Source organism: Lepidochelys kempii, chromosome 1, assembly GCF_965140285.1.
Source record: "Lepidochelys kempii isolate rLepKem1 chromosome 1, rLepKem1.hap1, whole genome shotgun sequence".
Lineage (NCBI taxonomy): Eukaryota > Metazoa > Chordata > Testudines > Cheloniidae > Lepidochelys > Lepidochelys kempii.
The window spans coordinates 142,056,603-142,077,447 of record NC_136380.1 but is presented as its reverse complement, the minus strand read 5'-3'; the positions used below and the strand labels follow the sequence as shown (position 1 = coordinate 142,077,447).

The 20,845-nt window shown below is 41.4% G+C and overlaps 1 protein-coding gene across 11 annotated transcripts in view; it reads right to left on the bottom strand.

Annotated features, from left to right (window-relative positions):
• The window catches only part of CNKSR2 (connector enhancer of kinase suppressor of Ras 2), a 369,272-nt gene that overhangs the window by 259,612 nt on the left and 88,815 nt on the right, over positions 1–20,845 (bottom strand). For all 11 annotated transcript variants that reach the window (XR_012160437.1, XR_012160435.1, XR_012160434.1 and 8 more), the window contains one exon: positions 13,909–13,996. Coding sequence is in view for 8 of the 11 variants with exons in the window: in XM_073357190.2 (XP_073213291.1) it covers positions 13,909–13,996 (88 nt within the window). In the remaining 3 variants the exon portion in view is untranslated. The remainder of the gene's footprint in view (positions 1–13,908; positions 13,997–20,845) is intronic.

The window sequence follows — 20,845 nt, the reverse complement described above, 5'->3', positions numbered from 1 at the left end:
GAATAAGGCATAAAGTATGTTTCCAGCAAATATTTTATTTTAAAGGGGCTGATTACTTTGAAGACAATGAACATAAAATCAGGCTTCTCGGATATTCCCAATGTTTTCAGGATTTGAATCCTGAGGAAGAAGATATTCCAATCTTTTTATTGAAAAAAATCTATTAGATACTCCAGGAATGTCAAGAATGATAATCATAGAAGAGCTGCCTTTAGATGGCCTAGAAAAGCAATAAATCTTCTGCTCCTTCCAGTACCATCCTAGCCACTTGTACTACTTTACATGCAACAAAGGCTATGGACTACCTGAATCTGTAGGATGAAATTCCAGCCCTACTGAAATCAATGGAAAATCTCCCATTAACTTTAACAGTAGAAGGATTTCACCCTTATCATGATAGTGCCTAAATGCCAACTGAGAGGTACTCTGCAATCCTCTGCCAAAGGTTCCTTGGGAGGGCTGCACCCTTGCATCCTCAGTTACCCTCAGGAGTGAGATATCAACTTCCATTCCCCTGCCCCCGCCTGTTGAAAATGGCGCCAGTATTCAGAATAGTGTCCCTAGGCGCTTGTATTGATCCCCCTCTGAAACACCCAACACTTTTTCCCATCTCCTCCGCCCCCTCCCCTCCGCCAAACTCACCATGGTTAGTGCTCTCGCCATGCTGTGTGCCTGCCAAGAGAAAGTGAGAAAGTGGTGTATGTAACTTGTATGAACCAAGGCTGAGAGAGTGCAGTCAACAGTTCTTCTGTCTATTGTTTCTTTAGATTCTGCAGAGGTGCCCTTGAAGGTCTCCTGTTATGCACCAGCTGAGCAACCCAGCCTGATAAATGGTTCCCTCAGGTGGAGTAAGGAAGACATTTTCAGGGAGTTGCGGCAATTGTCTGATGCTGCTGATAATCTCTCTCCAGGCTCTGTGTTTGTTATCAATGAAAAACTGAGAGTGGAGAGCCAGGAGAGAGGAAACAGGGACAGGAGCAGATGATACAGCTGCTCAAGGACCAAACAGATATGCTAAGGTTCCTAACTGTGCTGCAGGTGGAACACATCTGTGCTATCCTCCACCTACAGCCCATACCAAACTGCCTTTCTTGCCCTCCTCAAACTCCCCACACAGATTCCTCACATGTGCCTGGCTGTTGCAGTACCCCATGTGCTCCATCCTGAGGGATATGTTTCGCAAAGACAGCTGGACAGACACCCAGCTGTGAGAGCCTCATTTCAAAAAGTGCTCTTCATTATCTTGTCCCTTGTAGGAAATTGAAATGTTTGCATAGCTGTAGAATAAAAATGTACTTATAAAAATGAATCTTTATTTGTCTCCTACACACGGTGGTTGCTGCTGAAATTCATAGACAGTAGCAATCAGTGGATTTGCAGAGTAAAATTAATGCACTCACAGCAATCATTACAAAGGTCATATTAAGATGCAAGAAAGAAATGCCTGGCTCAATGCATTACAGAAAGACACATCACTGGGGCTCATTGTCAAAATGCTCCTTCAAAGCCTCCCTGATTTGAATACCCGCATTGAGCCCATCTAGCAGCCCCGTATCTGGCTGCTCAAAAGCAGCTGCCAGCCATCCACCTCAATGCTCCACCCCAGAGAAACTTTTCCCCCTTAGCTTCAAAAATGTTACGCAGAGCACAGCAGGCTGCTATGACAATGGGAATATTTTCCTTGCTGAGGTCTAATCTGCCAAAAAGGCAGCACCAGCGACCCTTTACTCTGCCAAAGGCACATTCAACAGTTATTCTGCACCTGCTGACCCTACTGATGAAGCGCTCCTTGCTGCAGTCAAGGCTGCTGGTTTAAGGCTTCATGAGCCATGGGGTAGGGCTGGGTCTCCCAGAATTACAACTGGAATCTTCTGATCTGGAAAGAAAATCCCTGCTTGCTGCTTTCTATACAGGCCAGCATTCCTGAAGAGGCATGTGCCATACACTTTCCCTGACCACCCCACGTTGAGGTCGGTGATCCACCAGCACTTGCAAGACCATAGAAAAGTAGCCTTTTCTGTTGAAGTACTCGCAAAGTTGTCTGGGGCCAAAATGAGGATGGATATGCATGCCATCTATTGCCCCACTGCATTTAGGGAATCCCATTGCCTCAAAGCCATCTGCTATTTCCCGCACATTGCCCAGAGTCACAGTCCTTCATAGCAGGAAGCGATTACTGGCCCTGCACACTTGCATCACTGCAACCCCCATGGCGGACTTCCCCAATCCAAACTGATTCACGACTGACCAGAGGCAGTCTTGTGTTGCCAGCTTCCACCCAGCAATCGCCACTCGATTCTCCACAGTTAGGACAGCTCTGATTTTGGTGTCCTTGCGCCAGAGGGTAGGGGGTGAGCTCCACACACAGTTCCAGGAACGTGGCTTTGCGCATCTAAAAGTTCTGCAGCCACTGCTCATCATCCTGCAATCATCAATGCAATCCCACCACTCAGTGCTTGTTTCCTGAGCCCAGTACTGATGGTCTTACTGTGTGCAGCTGCTCTGGCCAAAAGCAATCTTGAATTCTTTCTTTTCATTGCACACAGCAGGGGAGACACCACGGTGTCATTATCAGATTTGCAGCTCATGAAATACTGTAGGATGAGTCACTTTGTGTTCGTAATGTCCATCACAAGACTGGAGAGCAGTGCAGGATCCAGGCTTTCAGACAGAGATGGGGGTGCACAGTTTACAGGGGCTGTTGAAAAGTGGCACAGAAGCCATAGAATGATAGGACAGAGCTGAGCCCACCCCCCAGGAGGCACTGCAACCCCTTCCCAGATGCAGACGACAGCGAATTGCGCAGTGGGATAGCCATCTATGGTGTACTGCTCTCTCCATCGATGGAAGAACACCAACTGTGGACGTGCTCTGCTGTCACAAGGAGCGTCATGTAGACGTGCAAAAGCGGTTTAATTACAGCTATAGATGATCGTTAATGTAACTTAAGTCGACTTAGCTTTGTAGTATAGACATAGCCTAAGAGACAGTCCCTGCCCTGAAGCGCTTACAGCCTAAGTAGACAAGACAGATAAAGATTAGGGGAAAGGGATAGAATACAAAAGCAGAGTAAGCAATGTGAAGGAAGCAAACATTATGCTAGCAACACAAATTTTGTTTTTTAAATATTTTCAGTAGGGTTATGCTAGGAAGGGATTAGTTAGATGGAAAAACAAAGGGAGATGGTGGGGCAAATAGCCAATCAGCATATAGAGTTCAGAATGTTTGCAATGACAACGGCAGAAAGCACTCTGATAACATCAGTGTCTGTCAGTCCCTGCTTCAGACGCTCTCAGGACCTGCTTTGCTGGCTTCATTCTGAGGCTGACACCTCCGTGCAGTTTCTTTCTCAGAGCCCACATGGCCCAGGGAAGAGGTAGGGAACGCTGCATGGGTCACACTGCCCCAGAGAAGGTCTCCTCTGCATAATTCTGGATAAAAGGGATAGTAAGCAGAGTAACACCCCTGGTCTCCAGTACAGCAATTCCTACTTGAACTTCTTCAAACTGCTTGATCTACATGAAAACAGAATTGATCAAAAGAACATGTTCTGATTTTCAGCTCTAACCAGGAATAAGAGAACTAAAACTAACAAATAAGTGAACTAGTGAAGAGGAACAGCTGACAGGGGAGTTTTGCGAGGTAGTTTAGAGGAGTAGTGGGAGAGTGAGAGGGCTAGATACACTTCCTTTACATCCTTTAAACTTAAGGCAGTAAACACCCCCTGATAAAAACAAAACAAACCAATGAAGGAAAGAGCTGCAGGAGTAAAAAAAAGAATGCAGGCAGAAGTCCAGCAATAGAGTGTGGGCTATCCAGTTTGCTGCACTGAATGCAGCATGTATGATTACCTGCCTTATGGACAGGTGGTGTATGTGTGCATTCGATACAAGGACCTCCTGGCCCCCAGAGACTGTGTACAGGCTGTGGAGGCCAGGGTAGCTGAGCTGGAGGAGCTAAGGGAGATAGAGAGGTACATAAATGAGACTTTCCAGGACACAGTAGAATGGTCCCACCCCCGGTCTCACAGCCTCTGTGCTGTTGAGGAGGATGAAAGTCTCAGGGAAGAGAACATCAAACTCGAGCACAGGGAAACAATCCCATATTTGGGATCCTCCTTCCAGAAGATGCCATGGTATCCTCTCGCACTGAGGATACCTCTCCAGGGGAGGGAACTCCAGTTATTAGGAAGAGATATGTATTAGTAATGGGAGATTCATCATTAGAAACAGGTAGCTGGGTTTGTGATGACCAGGAGAACTGCATGGTGACTTGTCTGCCGAGTGCAAAGGTTGCATCTCTCTTGAGACATCTAGACAAGCTTATGTGTTATGCTAGAGAGGAGCCAGTGATCGTGGTACATGTAGGTACCAATGACATAGGGAAGGGTAGGAGAGAGGTCCTGAAGGCCAAATTTAGGCCAAGTTCCTGAGCTAGATGGACCTTTGGTCTGGCCCAGTATGGCCGATCTTATGTTTCTTAAGACTCCCTCAATCTGTTTTTATCACAATCCTGCAACTGTTCTAATAAAGTGAAGTCTGACACGTATGTGAACTAGCCTGTAAACACACAGTATTCTCACCACATTCTCTCAATACATCACACACCTTAGTGAAGTGTCCAAAACTATCTTCTTCATAGGCTTTGCTTTTGTGACTATAACAAAACATTAGCCTCAGATCAACCTTAGCTTTTCCTAGGGATTCTCCCTGTCAGAAAGGAAATACTTACCAATTAGATGAGGAACCCATGATGGAAACAATTTTTAATAAGATGTTCAAAATGATTATTGTAACAGGTTATTTTATTGGGTTTCTATATAAGTGTATTTTAAGTTTCCTCAGCACAAAAAATTAATAGGATTCTTCTACTGTGCATGTACAAAACATTACAAAAGTAAACTCTCTCAATCCCTATTTCCTGCTCTCCAGAGAGACATTCCAAGTAGCAATAACAAGATCCCCTGGCAACTATGAGTTAGCAGAAATTATTCTGCATCTGTATGCAGTGCTGTAGCACCTAACAGGATGACTCAGCTCAACAGCCATAAATGCCCCTATTCAGGGCCATAGATTTTGATGTCCTGCTACATGACCTGTACAGCAGAATCTCAGTTACAAACACCTGTGGAATGGAGGTTGTTCGTAATGCTGAAATGTTTGTGACTTTGAATAAAACATTATGGTTGTTCTTTCAAAAGTTTATAACTGAACATTAATATAACACAGCTTAGGTTAGGGTGGTTTCCTTCTTTAAAAAGCCCCAGGTATCAAAGTGATTAGTTTTTATGCTCAGAAATTAGATAAAAGATAGTGGAAACTCTGATTATTATTTTCTGTTCTCCATTGGTTAACCTGTTATTGTCTGGAATGGATAGCCATAAATGGATTATATTTTAAAGGCACAATAGCTTTTTTTGAAGGATGTCTGCAAGGATGAGACTATAGGCATTACAGAGTCATGAAGGAGTCCCAGATTAGGTTCAAATCATATCTAACTGTGTTGAAAATTAATTACCCCTGATACAGTGCTTGGCATTACTTTTTTTAAAATATACAGTCAGATGTGATGTTTTATTTTTTCTGGTTGAAATTGTTAATGCTGCAGCAATTCATACAGCGCCTCTTGCCCGCCAACCAGGATGAGATCTCCATTGCACTAGGCACTGTACCAACACAAGGGAAACAGTCCTTGTCCTGACAGTATATAAACTAACAAGTGTTTTCATTTTGAATTACTATGACTCTCCTCCATAGCTCCCCCCAGTACCATAGAATCTTATCTTCATGGGTTCTATACTGTTGTGTGTGTGTGTGTTGTTTTTTCAATCCTGCCTTTACTCCCACTGTCTAATTACTTCTAACTGATCTTCTGAAGAACATGATTCAAGAGTTAAAAAAATTAACTTCATACCTTTGTAAAACTATATTATGAGTGTGACATTAGTGACATGAACTGTGACCATATAGATCATTGTTGCAACCAGGGTCCTATGCACAAGGTCTTGTACAGAGGAGGTCAGGTGAGGTATCTATGGAAAGATTGTAGTTTGCTGCTTATTATTATGCTGTCTGTATGCGTGTATCGTTTTTGTATTTAAAGCTATGAATATTGGCTACGTACTTATATCTCAATGTGTTTGATTCTAAGTAGCCTCAGTGAAGCATTTGGTCAGCTTCTTGAGAAAAAACTATTCTCAGTAAGTGCTCAATCAAGAAACACTTAATTGACAGTGGACTTTGGGAGATGCCAATCCACATCTGAGCTTTCCTGGGAACGTTCAAACTAACGTAAACAATGGCTCTGGCCTGCAAAATGCTGAACCATTCATGGACATGTGACTTGCCCAGGTGGCTACAAACTCCATCTTGTTGCTGTGACTTTGCACAGAAGGAAAAAGGGGTTTCCGCCCACAAGAGAGAATATAAAAGGCCCTGGAAACCGCTCTATTTTGTCTTCAGCTGGCTCAAGCGATGGCCTCTCCACCCCCAAGACATGCCTGAAAGAAACTGGAACAAAGGACAGTAACTACAGGGGTGTGAGTGATTGCTGGATGCAGACTAGGAAGGAGTCCAGTCTGTGAAAGAAGATTACTGGGACATCTCTGAGGGTGAGATTCACCTGTATTCAGTTTCCTACTGTATTAGGTTTAGATTTGTTGTGTTTTGTTTTGTTTCGCTTGGTAAATTACTTTGTTCTGTCTATTATTACTTGGAATCACTTTAAATCCTACTTTTTATACTTAATAAAATCACATTTGCTTATTAATTAATACCTGGGTGAGCAAACAGCTGTGCATATCTCTCTGTCAGTGTTATAGAGGAAAGACAATTTATTATTTTACCCTGTATAAGCTTTATACAGAATAGAATGGATTTATTTGGGGTTTGGATCCAATTGGGAGCTGGGTGTCTGGGTGCTAGAGACAGGAGCACTTCTTAAGCTGTTTTCAGTTAAGTCTGCAGCTTTGGGGTGTGTGGTTCAGACCTGGGTCTGTCTTGGAGCAGACTGGCGTGCCTGGCTCGACAAGGCAGGGTTCTGGAGGCCCAAACTGGCAGAGAAAATGGGCTCAGAGTTAGTCTCAGCACAGGTGACAGTCCCAAGGGGGTTTCTGTGATTGAATCCACCACAATGAGATCAATCCTGAACCCAATAGAGTCAATGTGGGCTTTGTAATGATTTCAGTGGGAGCAGGATCAAGGCTTTCATAGTTAAGGGTGAAGGTCAATAGGAGTAAGTATAACCTAATTTCAAATTTACTCCACAAACTACCTCACTGATCTCAACTGCATACCTTGTGGAGTAAGATCCTTCTCTACATATGGGTGGCAGAACTGGACCCTGAACAACTTCAAGATACAAAGCCTATATAACCCTGTAATGGAAGTGGCAGAGAAAGATGTCTGAACTGCCACGATTTGCAGTACCTCTGGAATCTAAGGTTTTTCTCTAGGTCTGAGATGTTTTTATAAAGATAGCCTTTGAAGTCTCCAGAGTTAGCAGAAGAGTATCAGTAAAATTGACTTGCATTACAGCTCAGAAATCAGCTACTAGTTAGGACTTGTTTCAACTATGCCAGCGTTCCCAAGATGAAAGTTGGAAGATAAAGCTACTACTTAATAACACTAAAGTCCCAGAACAAAAAAAAAAAAAAATTAGACCAAATAGTACAACAGCAGAAAAGTAGATGTTTAGTGTGAATAGAATTTTCTTCAGGTTACAATAATAGCCTGCATTGCTCTGAGGAAACTATTTGTCAATGGCAGATATCCATTTCTGCGGCAGAAAAATACAGAACAGTTACTTGTAACTAAAATAGAAAATGAACTAGTTAATATAATGTTTAACATATACTATATTGCATTATATATAAGGCTACATTTATGTCACAGAGGTCATGGAAGTCATGGAATCGGTGACTTTCAGAGAACTCTGTGACATTCTCTGCTTCAGCCCCAGGGGCTGTTGGACTCTGGAGCTGGTAGCCGGTGAGGCCCTCGCAGGGTTCCAGCGACAGGCGACAGTGGGCCCCCTACAAGGTTCCAGCAACAGGTGACAGACTCCTGAGGAGGCCCTCCTCAGGGTTCCAGTGACGGGTGACAGCCTCGCACAGGGGGAAGGGAATGCATCAGGTGAGCAGCTGCAAGTGTCCCATTTTCTCTTTGGGAAGTATGGTCACCCTTGAGCTCCCAGCTGCTGTGGATGGAGCCCACCCCCGCACAGCTCCCAGCTGCCGTGGGCAAAGGGGGAACCCCAAAACTCCCAGCCACCATGTTGTGGGTAGGGAGAAACTATGGGGCCACAACAGCAAAAGTCACAGACAGGTCAGAGCTTCCGTGAATTTTTGTTTCTTGCCCATGACCTGTCCATGACTTTTACTAAAAATAATCATGACAAAATCTTAGCCTTAATTATATACAATGGCTTGTCTTAAGAACTCTGTATTAAACCTCATTTTCCTAGACTCCATATTTTCAAAACTCTGCCAATTTCTTCTTCATTATCCAGTTTGTACGGATAACAGAAAAATGTAATCCTCTTTATGCCAAACATTATCCCTACAATTAACCTCAAACCAGCAAAATTATTTAAATATGCCAGTTTAATTTTACCCATTTTAGCTAGAGAACAGTGTTTTTGTTAATAATTCTGAAGACTTTTCAGCTGTAAGCGAGTGATACAAAAATTGGGTTTGAATCCTCACAGGCCTCATTCACTGCATGCTGAAGCTCAGGGTGCTATTTTTAAACTGTATATGAAAAAGCTGCCTGACAACAATTTACAAGAGCCAAAGACAGAACTTAAGCAAATGCACACTTTATGTGTAGACATTTAAAAACACCACTTGTCTTTTTAAAAAGCCTCTTAATAGCTAAGTTCAGGTACAGGGCTTTTGTAAACTCACATAGAAGTATTTTAAATGCAGAAGAAAAGAGAATCGGAGATTAAAAAGCTGATGCAACATTTAGACATTCAGTTTGTAGCCCACAACAGTAGTACACTGGGTAATTTAACTGTATTCAATTTGGAATACTTAAATACGGTTTACAATTCTGATCATCCATACTCAAGAAAAATGAATTTAAACTGAAACAGGTGCAGAGAAGATCTACTCGGAAGATCAGAGGAATGGAGGGCCTATTTTATGAGCGGATACTGGACGCACTTGGCTTGTTTAGTCTAGCAAAAAGAAACCTGGGAAGGGATATGATTGTTCTCCATAAATACTGTAGTGGGGTAAACACTAGGGAGAGTGAAGAGCTATTTAAGCTAAAGGAGAATGTTGGAACAAGAACAAAGGGGATATAAGCTGGCTGTAAACAAATTCAGACTGGAAATTAGAAGAAGGTTTCTAACCATAAGAGGGATGAGGTTCTGGAACAGCCTGCCAACAGGAACTGTGGGGGCAAAAAATTTAGTTAGTTTTGAGAGAGAGTGCTAGACAAATTTGTGAGTGCAGCCATATGATGGAATTACTTGTGATGGTGGTAGGCAGGGCTCAACAGCCCTGGGTCTCACTTCTGGTTTATGTCTTATGTTCCTAAAGCTCATGCTTCAGGCTTTTATTTGGCCACCAGCAAGGGTCAGGAAGAGATTCTCCCCACCTATGTCAATGTATTCTGGGATTTTTTTAATCTCCTTTCTCTGAAGCTTGAGGGATGACCAAGGCTGGAGATGGGACACTGGGCAGGATGTGCCAGGGCTCTGAAGTGGCATAAACCATTCTCTCTCTCAGATGCTTGTCTGGCTGGTTCTTGCTCACATGCTCAGGGTCCAACTGATCACCACACATGGGGTCAGGCAGGAATTTTCCCCAAGGTCAGATTAGCAGAGACTTCAGGGGGTTTTCACCTTCCTCAGTAGCATGTGGATGCAGCTCACCTGCCAGGATTATCTGGGCATTTCTCACTTCATCATTTCTCTGCCATTGAGGGGGCCCTGAGCACTGGTGCACCTCGATCCCTCCTATTCTCTACCTGCACATAATAGTCTAGTCTCCTGGGGGTTCTCATGTACTTTGGTTTAATTGCCACTGTTGGATTTAGTGTGAGGGTGCTAGGTGGTGCTCGTGGCCTGTGATATAGAGGAGGTCAGACTAGATGATCTAGTAGTCTCTTCTGGCCTTAAACTCTATGATCATATGAAACAAAAGATCAGTGAATAGATACTAAGTTACTGGAATGGAACATATGTGCTGTAAATAAAAATCAGAACAGATGAGTTTGGGACCAGCAATGGAATTTATCATTGTCCCTGTCCTGACTAAAGTCCCAAGATAGCTTCAGCACATGTTAAGTGTCATGCTGCAGTGCTTTCTTGATTGGGGCTTAATGTTACCTTTGGGGATGATGAGTCTTCTCTTTTGTCGTGGCAAGTGAATAAAATTTGCTGTTACTCCTGTAGGTGAATAACTCTCAGACCTCCCCCATTTCAAAGGTTGAATGTACTTTTCAAAAAATGTAAGGAACTGGCAGTAATGAGAAGGGGGATGAATTTGTGAGGAAATGATTGATAAGTTACAAGCTCCCCAGTTAGTAAAAAAAAATAGACCTGTGAAAAGGAATAGGAGGCATTTTCAGTCACATTAAGTGATGGACAACGATGTGCAAGGGTGTCAATAGGTAGACCGCTGGCCAAATTCGGACCATCAGACACTTTTGAACAGACCCTGAAATCTTTTTATTTACCTATTGTAATCATTATTCTTATTTTTTATTATTTTCTCTGGAATCTGGACCTTGACTATACCTTGTCCAAGAAATATGGACCTTGACAAAAATATAATTGACTACTCCTGACCTACAGCCATGACTACAGATAGTGACAGGTGCAACTTTGGCAAGAGATGCCCACACAGCCATCCTCTGAGGTATGGCCCTTTTCGCAAAGCACAAGAAGGGCTCTAATAAGTTTTATAGGACAAACACATACTTTAAACCACAAAGAAACCAACTAGAGCGCTTAGTTCTTCTCTTAGCCAAATGAAATGCAAACTCAATCAAATTCTGGAATTGTAAAATTACTGACTTTAAAAAAAGAAGTAAAAAGAATTTATTATACAACCAAGGCAAGACATATTTGTTGCACAAGATACAAAGATAAGTCAAACCAAGCTGGGCAAAAAGTTCATAGCAAACGAATAAAGCCATTCAAATGGCTGGTTTTCACAATGGTGAAATCTCACAAAAGTTCTGTGCCCCAAACCAGCCAATTGGCTGGCCCACCTCCCTCCCACCATGCCTCAACACTCCATTTCTTGACAGCTGCCCTCTTCCTTCATTTTTGGTGAGCAAGCAGACAGGGCACTGCCTTCTGGGTGGTAAGGAAAGTTGTCTGACCTCTCCCTCCCACAACTTCCTATATGGACATGAGAGAAAAACCAACCCCCTTCTACTGCAGAAGCCCTGCATTACTTTGAGTAAGTAGAGTCCAATAAGGCTTGGCATGGTAATTAGGTATTCTCTGGCAATAGGAAATGAAGCCCATAGTTTCTATATGAGTCAGCAGTGTGTCCTTGTTACCAAGAAGACTAACAACATATTGGGCTGCATTAGTAGGAGCATTGCCAGCAGATCGAGGGAAGTGATTATTCCCCTCTATTCAGCACTGGTGAGGCCACTTCTGGACGACTGCATCTAGTTTTGGGCCCCCCACTACAGAAAAGATGTGGACAAATTGGAGAGAGTCCAGCAGAGAGCCAAGACAATGATTAGAAAGCTGGGGCACATGACTTACGGGGAAAGACTGGGGGAACTGGGCTTGTTTAGTCTGAGGAAGAGAAGAGTGAGGGGGGATTTGATAGCAGTCTTCAACTACCTGAAGGGGGGTTCCAAAGAGGATGGAGCTTGGCTCTTCTCAGTGGTGGCAGATGACAGAACAAGGAACAATGGTCTCAAATTGAAGTGGGGGAGGTGTAGGTTGGATATTAGGAAACACTATTTCACTAGGAGGGTGGTGAAGCACTGGAATGGTTTACATAGGGAGGTGGTGGAATCTCCATCCTTAGAGATTTTTAAGGCCCAGCTTGACAAAGCCCTGGCTGGGATGATTTAGTTGGTGTTTGTCCTGCTTTGAGTAGGGGATTGGAGTAGATAACCTCCTGAGGTCTCTTCCAACCCTAATCTTCTATGATTCTATCCCTGGCCTTAGAGCATAGCCTACTGCAACAGGCAAGTCAGTCTCCCTCCCACTTTTTACTGGAAAGCAGTAGGAGAGCGGGGGAAAGAGAAACCAGGATGCCTCCCAACCTCCATTGAAAAACTGAACATTTTTGGTCAGTGGGAATCTTTTGAGTCTCTTGTCCCCCCAAAAAATAGACGATGGGAGGGGCAGTTAACTGGTACCTCTTAATCACCAGGAATAGGCCAAGCCCAGAGAAGCAGCGACCAGCACTCCACCTTGAGAACACTAATAATAAATAGGATCAGTGTGTGAGTGGGGGGTTAGTAGATATGGAGTAATTTGTGGGGCAGGAAGGATTAAAGCTTTGATTGAGCTCTTGTGGTTTTGAGTTTGTTCAGCTCTAACTTCCAACATGCCTGAAGGTACAACTCTAGCCTTCAATAAAACCCTCAGACCTAAACTACAGGTTTGATTTTGTCAATACACCACTGCAAGCTGAATTCTACTGGGTTTGCACAGGTCAAATCAAAAAGCAAGGGGCACCACAGGTTCATAGAAATGAATAACAACTCATAAGGACTAAAATATTCCGAAGCAAACAAAACCATCCTTTCATTTAAAAATAATCCATCCAAAATACAGAATTTATTATCTAATCCCTCATGCCATCTATTCTCCAGTCAGGAATCATAACTAACAAATAAGTAGTCCTTCAGCTTTGCATTTTTAAGAAACAAAAACATCATGAGATAAAATAGGGTAGACTCTCTGGATAGCCTATAAAATTAATTCACTGTTGAATGGGAATTCACAACTGGCCCCTCAAAAATTAGATAACAAACAGGGGTATTAACTAAACCTATATAATTAACAAGATTTAAAGGCAATTGATTACAGCCACGTTAATCATAGGGGCACTGGAAAACACCAGGACAGATCTTTGGGCTGTTCGAATCAAAGGTATATCACTCAGCTGAAGAGAACTACTTTAATTTCTAGCATTAATCCATCTAATGGAGTGGGTGCCAACATTGGTTTGGACTATAACAAAAGTTGCTTTTCACTTTTACCGGAAGAAGGATAGCCAAGAGTGGGGACAGGTCCAAACTGAAGACACACACGGTATTATTGTTCTATAGAACTTTTCATCAGTAAATCCCCCCAAAATTATGGAAACTGGGGAAGGTTCTAGGTTATATACACCCTCAGAATGCAAGCAATTTTCCCTTCTATTTCGGGAAAGTGAAGTCAGACCTTTAAGCAAAAGACTAAGTAACTGCTTGTGGCTCTCTTGAAGTCCGAATTTAAGAAAACTAATATATAACATTTTAGACAGATTAGAAAATATACACTATCTGCAGAAGATTCTAGGTATTATGAATTGTGCAAAAATGAAGGTGACTGCACAAATGCAGAGTAATACAAAGAGATCTTCTGAACTACTCCATTTAATGAAAAATAAGTGAGAAACTATTACAAGTAAAATACAATATCAAATAGGAATTTTCAACTTGACAATTATATAGACTAAGGAATTCACAATAAAGATCAGCATTGCAACACAGGAGAGAAGTACAAGCATAGGACAGCCAAAATCAAAGTTATGCAGATATTGAAACAGACATTTCTAAAAAGTTTTTTACTAACACAACCGTTTTCCTTTTATGCTGTAACTGGACACAGAAAAATGGGTGACATAAAATGATTCAATTTAGTTGCAAAGGGCCACTTACCATTAAATAGGCAACAATAAATTCAAATGAGAATAAGTGTATAGTCTCATACCTGTTGTACAATTGTTGTTAATTCCAGGCAGAGCTGTATGACATTATTTCTCGTTACTGAGTAATCTGTCACAGCAGCAAAAGGTGATCTAAAAAAAGAAAAAGAAAGAATGTTCATAGGGAAGATGATTTTTTCCCCGCTTCAGTGGCACATAATGCACTTTAAACACAGATTGCTTTAATACTAATTCTTAATAGGACAGAATAATACAATGCTAACAATGGATTTTCAATATTTCTGATGTATGTACCAGAACATAGTTTTAGAAAATGGCTACTTCAACTGTCTTCTTGGCTTTTCAGGATTTTTTAAATCATTTTGAGAGAAGTTCTAATCATAGAGGCATCATCTCCTCAAGAGCTGAAGCTTCTTTCTGAAACTGCCTCCACTTTACCATACGAGTCCCAGGTATACAGGGGCATGTCTTTTGAGGTAGTCTAAGCGCACAGTTACTGAGAAAAGAAAAGCTATTGTTTCCATATGTTGTACAGCTGGTGCCCAGGTATGAATACAGTCATTAATACATTTGGCTAATGTACTGAGTGTCTTAGGGTCTGAACTAAAGCCCAGGGAAGTCAATAGAAATACTCTGGGTCAAGCCCTTAGGTCGGCTTCTAAAAAGGGCAAAACAGTCACAATCAGAATAGACTTTCTAAGAAGCAGAGGTAAAGGTTGATTTGGAGCCAGGATCTTTCAATCCCAGGGGTTTTGTTATAAGAATTTTAAAATATTACTAAAGATACATTTTCTGAGGACAGCAGTCCTCGCCTTTCACTGTTGAAGAACTACATTCAAATACAGACTTGGTCTCAAGTTATCTTAGTCTAGCACTTATGTCTCTTTTCCATTTTAAACAAACTATCATACTCTTTGGCAGGACTGGAAGTCTCTATAGGACAAGTCCAAGATTTTAACAGTAGGCATGTTGCTAATGAGGATTTGGGCACATTGACAGTTTTACATGGATGGTATCTGTCCACAATCAACTGGGAAGGAATGTTCAATGGACTGCCTGGGATGGATGCAGTGCTTGTAGGTATGTGGGCCATAGACGCTCCCACTTTGGGCCCATCACCTAACCACTGGCTGGGGATGGGTGAACAAGCTAACCAATTGGCTCTCATGGCCCCCACCACCTAGTTAAACTCCTGTAGGCTTTTCAAAAATGTCTTGCTCTGGCTAGCTTCCCCACTCTCCCTCCCCTTTGTTGCAGTGTTCGTGCCATGTTTTTTAGGATGCTACAGGTCTGACTGATCACCTGTTTCAGTATCAGGAAAGTTTTTTTCCCTTTGGACAAAACTGGTAAGAGGTATCATGGAGTTTTTTGCCTTCCTCACAGCATCATTGAGACACAGTTAGGTTATAACAATAAGTCTTAATGTTCAATATTAGCAAAGTAAGAGTGTTTAACTTGTGGCCAGTGTCCACTATGGTAAAGGCTAAAAGGGACCAGCTCCAAGAGGTAAATATCATGCTGGTGGTCCTTTTGCCCATAGGCACCAACTTTCTAATGTGCTGGGAGGTGCTCCCCCCCCCGGCTCCACCACAGACCCTGCCCCCATTCCACCCCTTCCCCCAAGTCCCCACACCTACCCTGTCCCCACTCCACCCTTTTCCCCAAGGCCCCACTCCTACCCTGCCCTGCCCCTGCACCACCTCTGTCTTCCTCTTCCTGTCCCATTCCACCCCTCCCCCAAGCATGCCCTGCCCTCGCTACTGCCCCCTTCCCCCAGCACCTCCTGCATGCTGCGGAACAGCTGATCCGCAGCAGGTGGGAGGCGCTGGGGGAAGGTGGAGGTACTGACAGGGGGGCTGCCTGCCATTTTTTTCCCCCATGAATGCTCCAGCCCTGGAGCACCCACAGAGTTGGTGTTTATGGTTTTGCCAATAGGAAAAAAGGAGACCTGAAGTTCTTGCAGGCTGATATCCTCTTTTGGCAACTTCTATATCCCTCCATGTGGGAAAAGGTGGGGAGGATTCAGAAGTGAGCTGAATCCAAGGGGTGGGCCTAGGTGGGTCTACATCGAGTTACTGGTTGTTTAGTGGGACTCCGGAACACTGCCATGGATAAATGCCTACTATGTGGGAGCGGGAAGTGTTTCCCTCCAATGTTGAACAACATTATTTCCTGATGCTTAAAATCCATCCCTTGTGTGTTGTTCATTCACCTGTATGTCCCGATCAGTTGAATCTCTCTCTCTCTCTCTCTCTCTCTCACACACACACACACACAAAACACTGAAAGAACAAGTATAAAAAAAACATGATGCTGTGATATAAAGGTATTATTGCCACTCATTTGAGATAAGCTCGGAGTCCACTCATGTAAGTAATTCAGCCACCCCAAAATGAATATCAATAAAAACTTTATATTATGTCATCATGTATCTTCTGTATGTCACATACTTTACAGGAAATGTTTAGAGTTTTACCATTTTTGTTGATATTTTTCCTACTGCAAAGCCAGCCAAAGTCCAGTAACCATGAGTTCAGTAATAAAAAGCTCTGTAGACAAGAGTCATCATAACTAGTATATTTTAGATAGTTCTTATAGGTTTCTACAATAGTTTCTCCAAGTGCTATAATATTGCAATTTTTAAGTCAGCTATCCTGGAACTTTCTGAAGAACTAGCGGTGTTTCCCAACAGAAAAACGGAATCTCCTCCCCTTTCTAATGGTTTAAAACTCCCATTCTAGCCCTCATAAGTCACAAGATACAATTTGTCAGAACTGAATATGCACCTCAATTTGATGTAATTCTGGGGGAGGAAATTCCATATATTAGATGGAGGAAGGTAATATTCCTCTGGCAGTGTGTTCTTTTTATAATGGAAGTATGGCTGGTAGAAGCTGTGCAGAGGCTAGGAAAACTAGAAGCAGTCCTGAAAGTGATGGATTAGTGGACAGAGTGCATGTCAGGAGTTCAAGGGTGCTTGACAAAAGCAACTTGTCAAACGCTACAATCACTATTTACATGCAGCTTTTATATATACACACACTACAACAACATGTGTACAGTATACAACGTCTACCTAACACACACACACACACCCCACCTACCTTAGCCAAATTACAATAAAAATATGAACTTATTATATGTTTGAAACCTGAATTAACTCTTCAGTTATGAGCTAGAATCTCTTAAAACAAGACTATTGTATCCAAAAGGGTCACAAATATTTGTATTTATTTTCATTCACAATTGCCACTGTTAAGATGAGAAAACCCTTCTAAAGCAATGATTTAAAAAGATGATACTCATTTATGACTCTCACCATTATTTAGAACGAATGGGTTCAAGCCACAAATGGTATTATTTTACTTTATGTTTGGATGTTATTACAATTTGATCTTCAAATTACACAGCTGGAATCTATTTGATGGCTCAAAGCCTCTAGCATTTTTCCAAACAAAATTCTATGGTAGGCTTTTGGTTCTAATGCAGCATGATCTCTCATAGTTCTACTATTCATTAGGTTACACAGTTCATAAAGACAACAATGAAGCCTTTATGAGCATTGTTCTTAATGAAGAACATTGAAAATACCCAAATAAATTGGGTTTAACTCAAATTAAAGAACAAAAAAATGGCACATGGACTGCAAATGTAAGTTAACAAAAACAAATGGAACCTAAAAACAAAAATGAGAAAACGGACACTGAAAATACAAAATGAAACTAGTAACAATGGTAAGGGTAAGTGGATTTTGGGGCAGGGGAGGCAGAAAACTAGTAAGCAATTGTCTCATTCCAGCAGCTAAAATCAACAAAAAATGGTGAGAAACAAGGTGGGTGAGGCTAATCTCATTTTCAAACATTGAATTTCAATGAGACTTCCACTTCTAAATGAATTTTGAAAATTTCATCTAGGATGTTTAGTATAGGATCACTGGCCAAACTCCATGATGGACACAATTTGAAGCCTCAATTTGACACATAAAATCCTGTTTTCATTAATAAAATGTCCACCTTGACAGTAAGGCGTGTAACATTGTTTTACATTATATTAAAATTATCAATTTATTTCCAGACAGGACAGACCAAACCTAAATAGCAGCACGTAACTGTTACATCTTGATAACCTTGTGATTGATTATCACAACAACCTCCTCACACGTGTGATAATGCCATTTGAATCCATCAAAAATGCAACAGGTAAAAAGGCATTCCACACCCAGTCAGAACACATCCTCCCTACTTCTTTTAAGTCCCCAGCCAACTCTATAAAGTTTCAACTTCTGCCCTCTTCCTTCAAAAGCAAACTACTCTACTTTCCTCTGACCTACCACTCTCAGCTAGCATTTAAGACACCGATCCAGGAAAGCACCTAAGTATGTATATCATTTCAAGGATGTGACTAGTCTGACTTGTCACATCTTTAAAGTTATACACATGCTCAAATGCTGTGCTGGATTGGGGCCCTATTACATTCGCTCACTTTTAGAAGTGACGTCAGCCTTCATGCCCCATTTACCCTCCTCTCCCATAGCCATCCCTAGAACTTTTTCCATGTTTGTCTCTATATGTGCGGAATACCCTCTCTTTCCCAGTCTTTCATAAAGTTATGCTTTGTCCATTCAAAACCTTTCTGAAGATTCCCTTCCTCTGCAACATCCACAAAAAATGTGGCAATAATGCAAGAAGTGCTATAAATCCTATTGATTTCCTCCCACTGGCCTCCCCAGCATTTCCTATCTACTCTCTCTGTCAGCCTTTTTAGATTAATAGTTTTTTCTAACTGCTGTTTGACAAAGTAAATAAAAACAAGAGCCATAGAAGGTTTGTTTGTTTTTAATTGGGACTTTCATTAAATCACTAGTGATATCACAACCTTTTAGGAATTTTAAAAAGTTGATAAGTTCACTATTAAATTCACACTACAGAATTGGGAGAAGAATCAGCTAAAAGAATGCATCTTAAGTAACAATGGTTTAGTCTCATGTTACTGTTCTGTATGTTATAGATTATTCTTCTCAACAGCCATATGTAACCAATGATTGCAAACAAATGAAAATTATAGTTCAAGAGTACATTAAAAACTAAAAGACAGAACACTAAAAGAATCATAGAATATCAGGATTGGAAGGGACCTCAGGAGGTCATCTAGTCCAACCCCCTGCTCAAAGCAGGACCAATCCCCAATTTTTGCCCCAGATCCCTAAATGGCCCCCTCAAGGATTGAACTCACAACCCTGGGTTTAGCAGGCCAACGCTCAAACCACTGAGCTATCCCTCCCCCCCATGGTTCCTTTGTATCCATGAGGATGCATAAACTTGGTACTTCCAGACCATACATCTTTCAATATCATAATCAGACACATTCACATTTATCCTCCACCTTCTGTTTGATTTGACTTGGTCGAGGCAAAGTACTGGTAACCCCTACTCTGAGCTGTAGTTCTGAAAATGAAAGTGTTTGTAAACAAATGCATCACTTAACACAATTTGTATTTGTATGACCTAAATGTCTTATTAACAAAAATGTTAACAAATGCAGTAACTAAGTTCCACTACTGACAATAGAAACAAACACTTTTATCAGAGTAGAAGTAACGTGATGCCTAGAGTTAACCTCATTCTTATCTTAGAATCAGATCAAGGAGGACAAGTGTGCAAAAGAACTTAAACTTAATAACCAGAACCCATTTTGAGAGTTTCTTCTAGCATAAAAAATTTCAGGATAATCCAGTCTGTATCATAATTCAACCCTCAGAGAGGAGAGGCAAGGCAAACAAACCCCAAACAAACGAAGAAAAACATAGTAGTTTGCATTGTAGTACATGTAACTGTGTCAGTATCCCATCTAAGAATCATGGTGGTAGACTGTCATATACCATGTTTTACTTGCACTTGTAATTGGACTGTTTAATTCACTATAAGCAGGAAATCCAATGAACTTTACATTGAATAAAAGAAACTTTTAAATTAATGCTTTGTTAAACATTTGCAGCTGCTCCTGTGGCACTAACAGGAGTAAGTGCGTAACAATTTTATTGATATGTTCATTACCCCAATTCAAACAAACATAAAGGGGAGTAAATAAAGGGAATATAAGGCCCATGGACAACAAACTGAAAAACTGACAGAAAAGCACATAGATTCATTTTTTTTTATCTATTTATAGACACAATTAATTGTTTTTTCACCTCATGGAATACTAAACAACTGTCAGGACAACAAACAACCAAACATGGCTCACAAGGTTGTACAAAATCACAGCACAAAGTGAAGGGGATTGGTACTTTCAAAGTATGAGTTATTGGTTTAACACATTTTGGTGACTGGGAACACGTTAGGCACCATACTTCCAGGCAATGCATACCTGTTATTACCTTTTCCTCTGCAACTAAAAACCAACCACATTGTGGGTAAGGTTCATTGACTGAAAACAATGAGAGAAAGAAATCCAACTATTTTTAAGTGCTATAAAATGCACACAAAATAGTCTTACTGAACATAGCACAGTGGCAAAAAGAGAACAATTTCTTAGTGAAAGGTGAATTCTACAGTGAAATTACTGCAATCCAAAGCATTCAAAGAATGTACTAAAGCTGAACACTAAGACACTTCTGTATTTGAACGGCAATGGGTGAATCAGCACATGCTGTACTGGACATATAAATAGGAATCCTAAATTGCGTTCCAGGGTACCAGCATACACAGCTGAGAGCAGGAAGGCTTATAGGTCCCGATTCAGCTGTCCATATCTATTCAGCAATGCACTTAATTTTAGGCACATACTTACATCCCATTACAACAGGACTTAAGTATGTGTTTAAGTGCTTTGAGGAGTAGCTTTGCTCAGTTGAGGTCACAGTCTCTTGCACCTCAGAGGAATTAATTTCCTTAATCTACCTTCTTGGTGTGAAATTTAAGAACTCCTACTTTTCGTGAAAGACAACATTCATCAGCCTGCTACTGTAGATTACCACCTTTT